At 39.4% G+C, this 13,161-nt stretch overlaps 1 protein-coding gene across 1 annotated transcript in view; it reads left to right on the top strand.

Annotated features, from left to right (window-relative positions):
* Positions 1–7,649, top strand: part of GPD1L (glycerol-3-phosphate dehydrogenase 1 like) — a 28,761-nt gene extending 21,112 nt beyond the window's left edge. The window contains exons 6-8 of the mRNA XM_089532887.1: positions 1,433–1,666; positions 3,254–3,360; positions 4,138–7,649. Of these exons, the coding sequence (XP_089389013.1) occupies positions 1,433–1,666; positions 3,254–3,360; positions 4,138–4,234 (438 nt within the window). The 3' untranslated portion in view covers positions 4,235–7,649. The remainder of the gene's footprint in view (positions 1–1,432; positions 1,667–3,253; positions 3,361–4,137) is intronic.
* The last annotated feature ends 5,512 nt before the right edge of the window (positions 7,650–13,161 follow it).

Below are 13,161 nucleotides of genomic sequence, written 5' to 3'. Positions count from 1 at the left end.
GGAATGCAAGAGACAGTCCATTAATCACACTGGTTTTCTTTCAGTTAAACTTGGCAAGCTGTGCACAGGCAATCTATTCTAAATTATATCAGTTCTGGCAAAGTTCTCTGCAGTTCACTGAATCTAAATGCGGCTCTGTGATCCATTGTTTCTCTGTGTGCTGTGTGTAGTTCAGAAGGAAATGCCTGCCTTTTACAACTATAAATATCTGATAATATCTCCACTGGGTTTCTTCAATCCAGCCCCATAAATATGTGTTACGGCCCAAACAGACAGGTCAAATGAAGCAGCCTCCAGCTACTTTGGAGTTGTGCTGTTTAAACGCTTCCAAAATGGCCAGAAGCCATGCCGAACCTATGCTTTGGTTCTTAGGGCCGGAGCAAAAAGGAGCTGGGACAATCTGACTCCTGGTGGCATTGGTAAACTCTAGTGCCTCGCCAAGCTGCAAACCCTGGGATTCTGTGTAACATTGCCAGGTCAGTTTACATAGAAGCAAATACAACTGGCCCTCCACATTTCCTGGGGTTAAGATCACAGGACCCCTGTGAAAGTGCAAAAGCAGCAAATAAAAAACACTATTTTTTTACTTGAGAGAACACCTCTTTAGGAATCTCTAGGTCTTCTAGTGCACTCTGTGGTCAACATCTGCTGGAAATGGACCATAGAAGTATGCTGAAGGACCTACAGATGCCTAGAGAAGTGTTTTCTCTACCAATCTTTAGGTCCTCCAGCACAACTGTATAGTCAGCTTCCAGCAGAGTTGTGCTGGAGAACCTAAAGGTTTTAAGAGAGAACATATAAATCTAATCCAAAAATGATCAAATCTACAAAAGCCAAAGCTGCAAATGTGGATGGCCAACTGTATCTGGATAGTATGGAAGAGCACTATGGTTTGCCTCCTTTCATTTTCTGTCTCCCCAGCACTCCTATCCCATAGGTTCAATGGGGTTTGACACAGTATCTGATTGAACCATTATCCTTGTACAGTTTTTGTAGGTCATAAATCGACTCAAGGGCAGGTTGACATACACTATCATATTAACTCAAGGTTATGCCATGACAGTCTTTTTTGGGAAATTAGACTTTAGGTGGAGAGAAAGTGATTTGTCCATAGGATTTTAATTCCTTAGCTCAGGACCTAAATATTGTATTCTATTAGACCATAAATATTGTATTCCATCAGAGGGGCTAGACAAACTCTAGGCTCCCAATTGATATTGGAATGCAGCTTCCACAGTCCCTCACAATTGACTCTGTTGGCTAAGACTGATAGGAGCTAGAGTCCAGCAACATCTGGAAAGCATGTTGCCTGCCTCTGCTGTGTAGCTCTTTGAGCCCAGAAATGTATATGGGCATAAGTTATCCTGAAAGATATTTCTTGTAGCTTTCATGTCATTTTCAACCATACCAGTGTCTCCTTCTTTTGTCTTAGAATATAGTGGCAGTGGGAGCTGGTTTTTGTGATGGCCTTCGCTGTGGTGATAACACCAAAGCAGCCGTCATTAGACTTGGACTCATGGAAATGATTGCATTTGCAAAGATCTTCTGCAAGGGGCAAGTGTCTACGGCCACTTTCCTGGAGAGCTGTGGCGTTGCAGATCTCATTACAACATGCTATGGTGGCCGCAACCGGAGAGTGGCTGAAGCATTTGTTAAAACTGGAAAGGTACACATCTTGGGAATTGCTTATCTCTTTAATATTGTTATCTTCATGAGAGAAAGTCAGAGTAGGTTTGCTTTATTTTGAATTCTTGATTGCAACCTTCTTCTAAGCTTTGGTGATCTAGTCTGGAGTTACTGGGGATGGCTACTATTTCTGAACCTGCAGTCCCTGTACCATTTATGGGAAACATAAGTACCGTATGATCCTCATATCTGTGCAGGATATGTTCCCAGACTGACAGTGGAAATGTAACACAGCAGATAATAGTGAACCCTATTGAAATTAATGACTTCAATGGAAGTTGACCATAGAGTACTCCTCTCTAGGTATTTTTAGATCCTCCAGCATGACTATGGATAGTCTCTGCCAAAAGCATACCATAAATCATGCTGGAGATCCTAGAAAATACTTGGAGAAAACATATTTTTGGACATGTAGGTCCTGGTCTCATGGATATGGGGTTCGTACAGTATTACACTTGTACCCTACTTGTGGACTTCCCAATGAAGGAACAGAAGGATGAACTTGATAGACCACGATTCAATAGATACTAGTGGCTCTATTGGCAGTAGGATGGGACAGTGAATTTACCCTGGGTTTTAGTCTGAATTGAACTGAACTGAGCTTGAACTAACACACTATCCAAGATGCTGAACCTTCTCCCTAAAATAAATTCAACACTTTACATAATTCCTTCAAAGTTCAGAATAAAACCCAGAACAGATTCACCACCGCACTAACATCAGAGCGACCAGCCTCTGTGACCTTCTTGTGCTTGTAAACTGAATGTTGAATCCCTATTCGGTGCACTCTGAGAAAAAATGCTTTAATAAATACTAAATTGTTTCCAGCTTTTCCATACAAATCAGATGGACCCTATCCATCCCACTTCATTAGCTCCTCCATAGTGTGTGCCTGTAAACTTTTCAACATATCTTCTCTAAGATACATTTTTTAAAACTTACCATCTGAACCAGGATTTTACCCCTATTAGTACCTGGATGGGGAACTGCTAAAGAATACCAGGTGCTGTAGGATACATTTCAAAGGAAGGGAATGGCAGACCACTGCTCAATATTTATTGACTAAGAAAACCCTATGAAATTGACAGGGTTGCCAGAAGTTGACAAGTGACTTGAAGGCTTACATTTGTCACCTATAAAAAAATGTAATATATACATGTAACATATGTAAACAGTAAATGTAAATAGAAATGAAATTTCACTAAATGGCTTTAGTTTCAACTCTTCACAAACTTGCAAAGGCATGACAACATAGTTAAAGATAATGGAGGGCCTAAAATCACACCCATAATCTCAGCAATGCCCAAAGACTTTGAAGTTACCAGATCAGTGGCAAAATCAAGTAGAAGTGCCTTGTTGCACTCAAATAGAGGGCAAATCTGCTCAATAATGTGCTCCCCTTATGATGTAGATGTTGTGTTCAACTGAATAAGATAGTTGATGTGTAGTAGGATCTAGCCATTCTTTGATTTTTCATGTAGCTCTTTTAACACAGAGTAGGTTTTTAAAATGATTGTCAAACTCTATGCACGTGTTGTTTTTTTAAATGAATTTTTTAAATTTGCAGTCAATTGAAGAATTGGAACAAGAGATGCTCAATGGGCAAAAGCTGCAAGGGCCACAGACATCAGCAGAAGTGTATCGTATCTTGCAACAGAAAGGACTAGTAGAGAAGTAAGTGGGACCGTGTGGGAGATGTCTTAAACTTTTGTTTTTCAAATGTGCTGACTGTAATCTCAGTCATCATCTTCCCCTTCCCTTTCCCTCTTTTTCTCCCTTTAATAGAGCAAATTATGCCCCTGTTCCCAAATGTCCCTCAATAGGCTTGGAATCCTCAAGACTGAATGGTGCAAAAGCAAAAATTCATTTGAAACCAGAGATGGATGTTTGCTGTCAGTGCAGTTGGTTTGAGTCACATGTGTTTCATGGGACTGAATTAGACTAATCCTCCTCCTCTTTAATGCTGTACAAAAAGAAGTCATTTTATGCTTGAGAAGTGCTTGATAGACTTTTAGTGTTGCATCCCGTGGAATTCTTCACTAAGAATTTTCCAAATGGAGAATATTTAAATTTTTTAGATTTATCTGATTCAAAGTCTCAGGTTTTTAAATGAATCTTGCAAATAAATAGAAAAGCTATGTGCCATGGACTGCTTGCACTTGTTTCTTATATGCAAAGAAACCAGTGTGTGTGAGTGTATGTGTATGTGTGTGACTGGTTCATACTGACTAATGGTAGTGCTGCTTCTACCCCCTTAAAAGATTTAGACTTCTCAGATGAATAATTATTTTAAAAATGTACTGCATTTCCTTGATTTGAAGGAGCCAGTATATTTAAATGTGTCTCAAATATTCCTTAGTCAAGCATTCATCATGAGTACTGTTGCATCATATCTTTCCTGTTCTCCATCCAGTAAGATGTTTGCCTTTCTGTTTTGTCTCTGGCTATTAGATTTCCACTGTTTGCTGCTGTCTATCAAATCTGCTACGAAGGGAAACCTGTCCAAGAGATGATCTCCTGTCTCCAAAGTCATCCACAGCACATATAAAGCATACTTTTACCATTGTCACAGCTCCTGCCTTCTCATGTCCACTGATGTAATCAGTTTCACCAGAAGCTACTTCATGAAACAATTTTAGCACTATGAATGTCTCTGGGCTTGTGTAGGTCATTTTACTGGGTGTAATAGTGAAATTCTTAAGATGCCACCTTGGTTAGAAGTCAAGAAGTTTCTAGATATACAATGCAGGACTTAGTCCTCTAAGTATACACGTATATCTCTTCACACTAGGAGAGATGCTTAATGTTTTATGACCTTCATTCTCTTTTTGTGTCTGAACCAGTATTTATTCTTTTCATGTATGGAAGCCACTAGCGATAATGGAAGGACTGTGGGGAAGATTTCTTCTTCCTTTATGGCAAGGCTAGGAAGCATATGCTTCTTCAGGTGTGGTTGGACTGCAGTTTCCTTGAGCCCTACCTTGCATGGCTAATGGGGTGTAGTCCAACTACATCTGGAGGGCCTCAGGTTACTTCATCCTAACTGACGGGGATCCAATATGGCCTGAAATGCATTTTGTCTTGATGCTGTTTGCTGAAATGTGCTAAGCTTTCTGTAGAGCTTTTAATCAGCTCTCCTTGCCTTTGATTAAAGTTAATTGACAGATGTTATAATGAGAATCAATTTGATAGCATTTACAAAGTGAGCACTTTGATCTTTTTACATTGTAAACTAAATATATTTGCAGAGATACAAAAATTAAAATTTTAAGTGGGTGCAATATTATTTTTAGGGGAATACTGTTAACAGTACCATCTGTTCTCACCTATTTTTTTCTGTTCTTTGGTTTATTGGTGGACTTCTTCCATTTTCTCATTGTGAGACTCTTTAGTAAATGAGATCATTTATAAGCATAGCTTGGTGCTTAGCATCACACATTTTAAATTAAAGAACACATGAACTGAGTGTGGGTAAGCTTTTGGTGGGAAATCGTTGGGTCTCCAGATGTCTTGAGCTACAACTCCCACAATTTCTTGCCACTGACCATGCTTGCAGAGATTTCTGAGAGTTGAAGTCCCATAACCTTTGGGGGGGGGGGGGGCAGAGGTTTCCTACTATAATACAGGAGGTTGAACGGACCAGGACCATTTGAATACTCATTGTCATCTTGGTCCACCTTTGGTCACATTCTGGAAAGATTTTGCCATTGGTTTGTTAGCATGTTTGGGTGTATTAGTAAATTTGTGCTAGTAATTCGTGCTAGTAACTGCTGGTAAATTGTGTTGGGGTAATGGTGTGGAAGAATGCTTATGATTTTCTCAACTTTTTATTGTTTGTCTGCTCCAAGAATTTCATTTGAAAAAGCCAGTAGGGAACATCCCTAACCTCTCTTGTACTTTCCTTTCAGAGGAAGATTCCTACATAGAAAGCTTAGCTGTTTGATTGTTTTATATGTCCACTGGCTATGTGGATCTGATCCTGCAGTTCTGGGACCCAGCTATCCAGCACTCTGGAAGTTTTATTAATGTCAGTAATCCACCAGTGGTTGCTCAGATTACTACGCACCAAGGAATGTGTTGGGAATTCCCATTAATGTAGGGGTGAAGCATGTGTGGCCCTCTAGATGTTGTTGGAATGAATGTTCCATCAGTCTTAGCCAACAAAGCAAATGTGAAGGATGATGGGCATTGTAGTCCAGCAGCTACTGGATGGTCACATGTTATCATCTCTGCATTAACACATGATTGTATCTTTCAATGAATAATGTCACATTAATGAATGTTTATTTGAGTGCCTGTTGCTGTGCCGACAGCCTGCCTGAGGTACCTTTTAGAAATTCATTTAACAATACTCCATTGCCTTCAAATGGGAGTTTTTTTTTCCTGGAAGCTATTCCTAGTCTAAGCTGCCTTTATTTCCCTTGTGTCTTAAAGGACTTAATAACTGAAATTACTTGCTCTTGAGATAGAATAAGTTAAAGAATTTAATGTATCCCTTAATTTCCTTTTTTTGGTTAACTACCTGTCATAGAAGAAAGATACTTTTTGAAAAACGCATTGTAAAGAAAACTATTCATGCAATGATTGAATAGCTGTGAATAATACCAAGTATGCCGAATAACAAAACTAAATCTTGTTCTGCTAAAGTGCTGTATTATTTATTAAAGTTTTTTCCTGCATTTGTTCCAGGGAGACTAAAAAGGCATACCTGCTGTTTCTTCCTCCACTAATTCACCCTCATAACATCCTCTGAGGTAGATGAGGCTGAGAATTAGTTACTTTCCATGTTTACCCAATGAATTTCATGGCAGTGGTGGATTGTGAATCTGGTTCCCCTGAGTCATAGTTGACACTTAAACCTAGCCTCCCCCAATCTAATGCACTTCAGATACGTTGGATAACAACTCCTATTATTCACAATCAAGGGTCTTAGTATGACAAGTCTGACGGGCACCAGGATGGGGAAAGCTGCTAAAATCGTAATTAACTTTTCATACATTCCTGGCAGAAAGGAGATATTCTCTCGTTTGATAGTTCAGAATGTAGCTTCCCTGTCACTTGTGCAACTCACAATCTGTTTGTAGTATACTGTTGTCCTGTTTTAAATGCAGCAAAAGTAACCTGAGTAGGCTTCTTGTGTAATCAATTAAGTTAAACATGTTCAGTCATTTGTAGAAATCTATGCTATCTCAGGTGCATTAACTATACACCTTGATCATGCTTAAAGCTTGAATGGGAGTTGTTTTATGTATCATGTCCTTGACAGCACGCACAATACCACGTAGAAAAGATGATGGAAATTGCTTGTAGATAGAGACCACAAAATTCTTTGTATATGGCATCCCTAATGTTCAGAGATGATGGAAATTGCAGGCCAGCAATATATGTAGGGGCTCTCCTACAAATGGAAAGTTGTTTCATATATGGAAATCAGATTTGGAAAAGTTGTCAAAGTTTAGTACTCAACCCCAATGAAAAATAAGCAGTTGTTAATTTCACAGGGTACATTTTGCCTTATTATCTCAGTCAGGAAGTGAGGATGACCAATACTTGGGAGTGGCTTCAATGTAAAACAGTAGTGTGAGATTTGTTTAAAAATATAAGGATGTGCATGTGAGAGAGCCATTTGTGGGGTATAATGGGGGGGGAAAGCCGACATTTATGGTATGTAAAGCCTTCTCATCTTATGTGAAATGATCTTTCAATCTATGAATAATCTAGTTTAATGGGTCTGCCTTTTTTAACATGTAGTATATGTAACCATTTGTTTTTGTGTATGTAATGCATGAAGGGCTCTGTAAACTGAATGTGATTATATGTATTCACTCCACTTCATGAAATGAAGACTTGTTTTTTTCTTGTAAAGTCATTTGATTTTTTGAAATCTGATTGAAAAATTACTGAATGATTCCTCCAAGATCTACTCATTTTTATTTTTTCAATAAAATGTAAGGTTCACTGTGTGTGTGTGTGTATGTTGTTGTTTTTTAAAAATATATATAGTGGTCATTCCTATATAGGCATCTATTATTCTACCACTTCTGTTTGTCAAGCTAACCAATTCTATAATGAAAAAAATGTTTTGTTATTTCTTTTATACCTTACTAGGAGAAGTAGGAGAAGAGAAGGTTGGAGAGGGCTACATTAGTTTAGGGACTTCTTTAATTAGTGTAATACAACTGAATTTGCACAGAAAGCAGGGTTAGGGATTTTTTTTTTTTCAAAAAAAGGTATATTTTTCATCGAAGCAAAATATCACAAAATACAGTGCGCCCACACCATAGGGCAACTTTCAGTTTACTCTGAAGTCGTGTGGCAAAAGAATGAATGGTGCGTGTGCCATGCCGCACCGCAAGCACGAGCCCCATTATATTCAGTGGGGCTTGAGCATACATGCTTTTTGCCTTATGCCGGGGGGGGGGGGGGTCGGAATGGATCCCCTGGATAAGATAAGGGCTCACTGTAGTCAACAAATGTATTGTCTTCTTCAGAACTATTTTGCAGGCAGAATATTAACTAAAGCAGGATGGGGGAAGAAAAGCCTAGATTGATACAAAGGCCACATAGTCCCTGGTTTGAAGATTACCTGTTGGGGAACATCAGTGGGAGGGAGCTAGTTGACCACTGTGGGAATAGAATAATGGATTAGACCAGCAACAGGAATTGTGTGGCCTTCCAGATGTAGTTGAACTCCCATTCCCAGCATTCCGCACCATTGGCCATGCTGACTAGGACTGCTGAGAGCTGTAATTTAGCAAGACATGAAGGGATGCACAGTTCCCAGCTTAGACTGAGGCGGCCACATTTCATAGGCCAGTTTTGCCCTCCTGGTGTCATCTTCACCTCTTAAAATGGCTCTTCTGACTTTTCCCCAAAAACAGAAGTTCACTTCTGATTTAAAAAAGAAAAAGCCTATGCCTCTTCTCTGCCTTCTTTAGAACTGTGCTACTCAAAGTGATCTGTGGACAGGTGCTGCTCCATGAGACTTTGGCTGCCTGTTTGTGCTGAGTTTCCAGGAGAAGAAGGGAGTGGTCCCAGCCAATGGTGCAAATATGGTATCAATCTTTGGCATGCTGTGTGGGGAAAAATTGCTGCCACATCAGATAATTTGAGATTCTCGCAACAGATAGCCTGAGAAGCACTGTTCTGTAGAATTTCTGGGTCATCATGCTTAGAAAAGTGATTTATGTTTAAGAAATAGCCAAGGGATATACTTTGAATTATTTAAAATAAAAACTGCCTGTCCTTTTTATCATCAACCACAGAGTGTATGTGTAGATATTTGAAAAAGACACGATTGAATAGTAGCTAATACTTTCCTTGTACATTATTAGACCTCACCTGGAATACTGTGTCCAGTTCTTGGCACCACAATTCAAGAAAGATGTTGACAAGCTGGAACATGTCCACAGAAGGGTGACCAAAATGAAAATTACACCCTATGAGACATGGCTTAAGGAGTGGAGCATGCTTAGCCTGGAGAAGAGACGGTAAAGAGGTGACATGACAGTCATGTGTAAATACAGTTGGATCTTTGTATCAGCAGGGGACCCATTCCAGCCCGCCCCCCCCCACACACACACACAGATGTGGAAAAATGCGGGACCTTGAATCCTGTTGTCCCTAATGGCAGCGTGACATGCCTGCAGCCATGTGCATCCACCACCATTTAAGACAATAGGGCTTACCTTCTGTGGATGCTCAAATGTTCATGGCGAGGTCTCACTGTATTTGAAAGGATATCAGATTGAAGAAGCAAGCTTGATTAGGTGATGTTTCACCTAAACATCAGGAAGAACTTCCTGATGGTAAGACCTGTTTGAGACATTTTTGGACCCTTCAATCTGGAATTGTTACAGGAAAAAACTGGGAAATGGCAAGCCTAGTTCAGAGGGGGCTTGCCTTTACTTTCCTCTGCAGTTGAGAGAGTATGACTTGGCCAAGGTTGCCTAATGGGTTTCCATAGCTGAGCAAGGATTCAAACTCTGGCACAGAGCTCAAACCACTACACCATGAAGGCTATGTGGAAATCTTTTACATCAGCTGTAATTAAACATTAATTACATCAGCTATAATTAAACATTAATTACAACAGCTGTTTTAAAAAGTATTAAAGCTATAATTTCCTAATACTTAGGCCATGCGATTTTGCAAAGTTTAACTGTAAAAATAGTAATTAATAATAATTTGTTTTATTTATATACCGCTATTCCAAAGATCATAGCGGTGAACAGCAAGTAAGCTAATTAGCAAGTAAGCTAATTTGCCCCCAACAGTCTGGGTACTCATTTTAGCGACCTCGGAAGGATGCAAGCCTGAGTCAAGCTTGGGCCCTTTTGCTGGTCTTGAACTCGCAACCTTGTGGTTTTGAGTGAATGGCTGCAGTACAGGCATTTAACCACTGCGCCACCAGGTTCATGCTTTACACACACACACACACACACACAGGTTGTGGGTGTAGAAAACTCCCACTTATTCTGAACTGCACATATCTGAAAGTCCTCGCTATCTTGACCAAAACTATCAATACATGGGCTTACATAAATGTTCTTTTTTCCTTCCAAGCCCTATTCTGTGATGATTAAGTAAACTTAGGCCCTGTATAGACTAGCCTGGAGGCAGAGTTGGGGGTGTTGTATCCAGTTGACACATATCCTGACTCCACCCCGAGGGTGCCATGACACCATGCACCACTCTACACAGCGCATGGTGTCATATGACGCAGCGCTGAAGGAGCACCATATATCTGTGCTGCTGCAGCTATGGCACCCTTTTGAGGGCACAAAAAAGAGCCACAAAAAAGAACTCTCTGAACTGTGTTGCCATTTCCCAATTTTTCCCAGAACAATCCTGGATTGGAGGGTCCTTTTTGCACCCTCTAAAGGCCAGATCGGGACCATGGCATGAGGTTGCTGTGGCCCTGATCCAGCTAGGAAAGGGGCAGCATCCCATCGCCTCTTCGGACCAGTCTGTCAAGCCCCTTAGACATTATGCTATGCTATATATCTAGGCTCTGATAGTTTTTTTATGTTATATTGTTTTTAGTATTATTATTCTATGGTTTTAGATTTTGAATTAATGTCCAAAGTACTTACCCACTGGATGTTTTTTATATAGAGAAAGCTGAAAAAGACTTTCAGGTGGCTGCCATTCTTTAAAAAGAACACATTGCAGATATGTCATTAGGCACCAATTATATATATGGCAGTATTTATTGTATGCATTCTATAGCTGCATAATGGCATAAAAAGCTTGCAGTTGAGCAGTTTTCATTTTTGGAGGATTAAGTTCCAGTTGCCACTCATTCCTTGTTAATTATTATGTCTATTTAAATTCTCCATGGTTACTTATCACAGCATTTTTATTCAAAAAGGTGCTCTATCCTGTGGGCACTGTGTAAGAGTGTGTGCATAGCACCTTTGACCATGATTGGTTCCCCCCCCCCCCAAGCGATTCCTTGAAATCCAAGGTGTTCAAAGCAATCTAGAAGTAGCTAGAAATCATTTCAGCAAACACATATGAACCAATGGAGACAAGTTATTGTTGGTGGTTCCTCTCCCTCCCAACTGTGCACGAATTATTTCCAAAAATGTCCATATTGACAGCAGGAAAATATGTGAGAAAAACATTGCAATATTGCAGGCCAAAAGCAGAATATTTTTTGAAAAAGCTCTCTAATTGCCATCTGTTGCTGCCATAGGAAACCTGTAGTCCTCTAGATACTGTTATCCTCAGATACCCACACACCAAAAATTGAGACTAATGCATTAAAATGAACAATGTCACTTTTTACTTCCCCCACCCCTCTGGAATCCTTTATCACCTTTTACTCAATGTAATTTTATGTATACTTACCTAAATAGCAGAGGGGTTAATATGCCCTGTTTGTAAATAGCAGGACATCAGCACATTGTGTGATATACATTGGTGCACAACGCACATTGGCCACTTTGTTGGCTCTGCAATACAGTAAAGTAACAGCAGCCCTCTACTGGACATGGACATTATAGAATTGGCTAATTCTAATTCTTGAATATGTAAGTCAACTTGCAGAGACCTAACTCTGGTCTTACTTTGCTTTTTAGTCAAAGAGCACTTTCATTATTTTAACTGTTTTAATGGTAATGATGATAAGATTTTTTTAAAAACAGTCAACATTTATTCATTATTTCAAAAACGCTACTTTGAGGAATTGGCCATTTTAGTAATGTTTGTGTTTAAAGCCATGTTGACACTAAGGAATTAATAACTCAGTACAGATACACGACTGTTTTTTTTAAAAAAAACAACCAACCAACCAACAAAAATGTTCTTGTATCATCTGAATAGGAAAATACTGTGGACTGTTTGAGACTGAGTCATCTTCAGATTCTGGGATACTGGGCACTCCTTATTCTTCTTAATTTATTTTCTTAAAATGAATGGCCAAATGCCTCTGAAGATGCATGCAAGCCCAAAGGCTCTATTTATGCCCCTCAGCCCATCCAATCTGCCTTTTTTTCAAGTTACAAAAATGATTAATTTGCTCCGATTGTTCTCCGTGGGGCGGGATACAAATAATTTTATTATTATTATTATTATTATTATTATTATTATTAAATCTCGGAAATACTACACCATTATACCAATATGATCCCATTTTTATGGCCATAATTTTATCCTATGGAATCTTATCATTTGTGAACACACTTACCTTTCTCTGCTGTGATTCAAGGGAGGTACTAGATCTCTCTAGCTGAGATTGCCAAGTACCTCAATAAACTATAAATTCCAGGATTCCATAGTATGGAGCTGTGACTGTAGGAACCTATAACTGAGAAGTGTTGATACATTAGGGGAAGCAATTCACCTTTTAAGTAAGTTTACTCCAAAATACAGTGTGCAGTATGCAGGGTGTGCTAACACCCAAACCTACTACAGTAGCCTATCTTAGTGTCAAGACATAATACCTTTATGTTGTCTTTCCGATTGGGAACAACACATCCAAGCTGTTAACAACACAGCATGCTATTCCATAGTTGAGAAGATCTAATTCCTGAATCCACCATGTGGGGATCCATTCATTCAGTCTTGATAGAAATTAATTACAAAGGAAGACAGTCAGTTTTTGCATGGCACAGTTCCTCTAGAAGTCCTTGTGCCATTTTTTTAAAAACCTTTTTACACACTGCTCCTCGGTCTTTATATATCAGGCCTTTATTTCCTATATTGACCTCTAGACAGAGGAGAAGTGGGGAAACTGGTGTGAACTGTAATGAACTGTAAAAGGCTGCTCTCCAGTTGCCATAGCTCAGACCTCAAACATGCCCTCAGGTGGTCACATGTGCTCTTGACATGGTGATTTACTTGGTCAGTACTGCACTTAACTCTTCATATTAGCACTGTTGCTAAGAGCTTTTATGCAATGTTGGCTCCCTTTGGAAAGCTTACATTACACAGTTCAAGCCATTCTTCTTTACTGATAATATTACAAGT

This window comes from Sceloporus occidentalis, unplaced genomic scaffold, assembly GCF_023333645.1.
Source record: "Sceloporus occidentalis isolate IW3139 unplaced genomic scaffold, rSceOcc1.0.p SCAF_7, whole genome shotgun sequence".
NCBI classification, from domain to species: domain Eukaryota; kingdom Metazoa; phylum Chordata; class Lepidosauria; order Squamata; family Phrynosomatidae; genus Sceloporus; species Sceloporus occidentalis.
The sequence above is the reverse complement of the archived record's forward strand: the minus strand, read 5'-3'. Positions and strand labels throughout refer to the sequence as shown.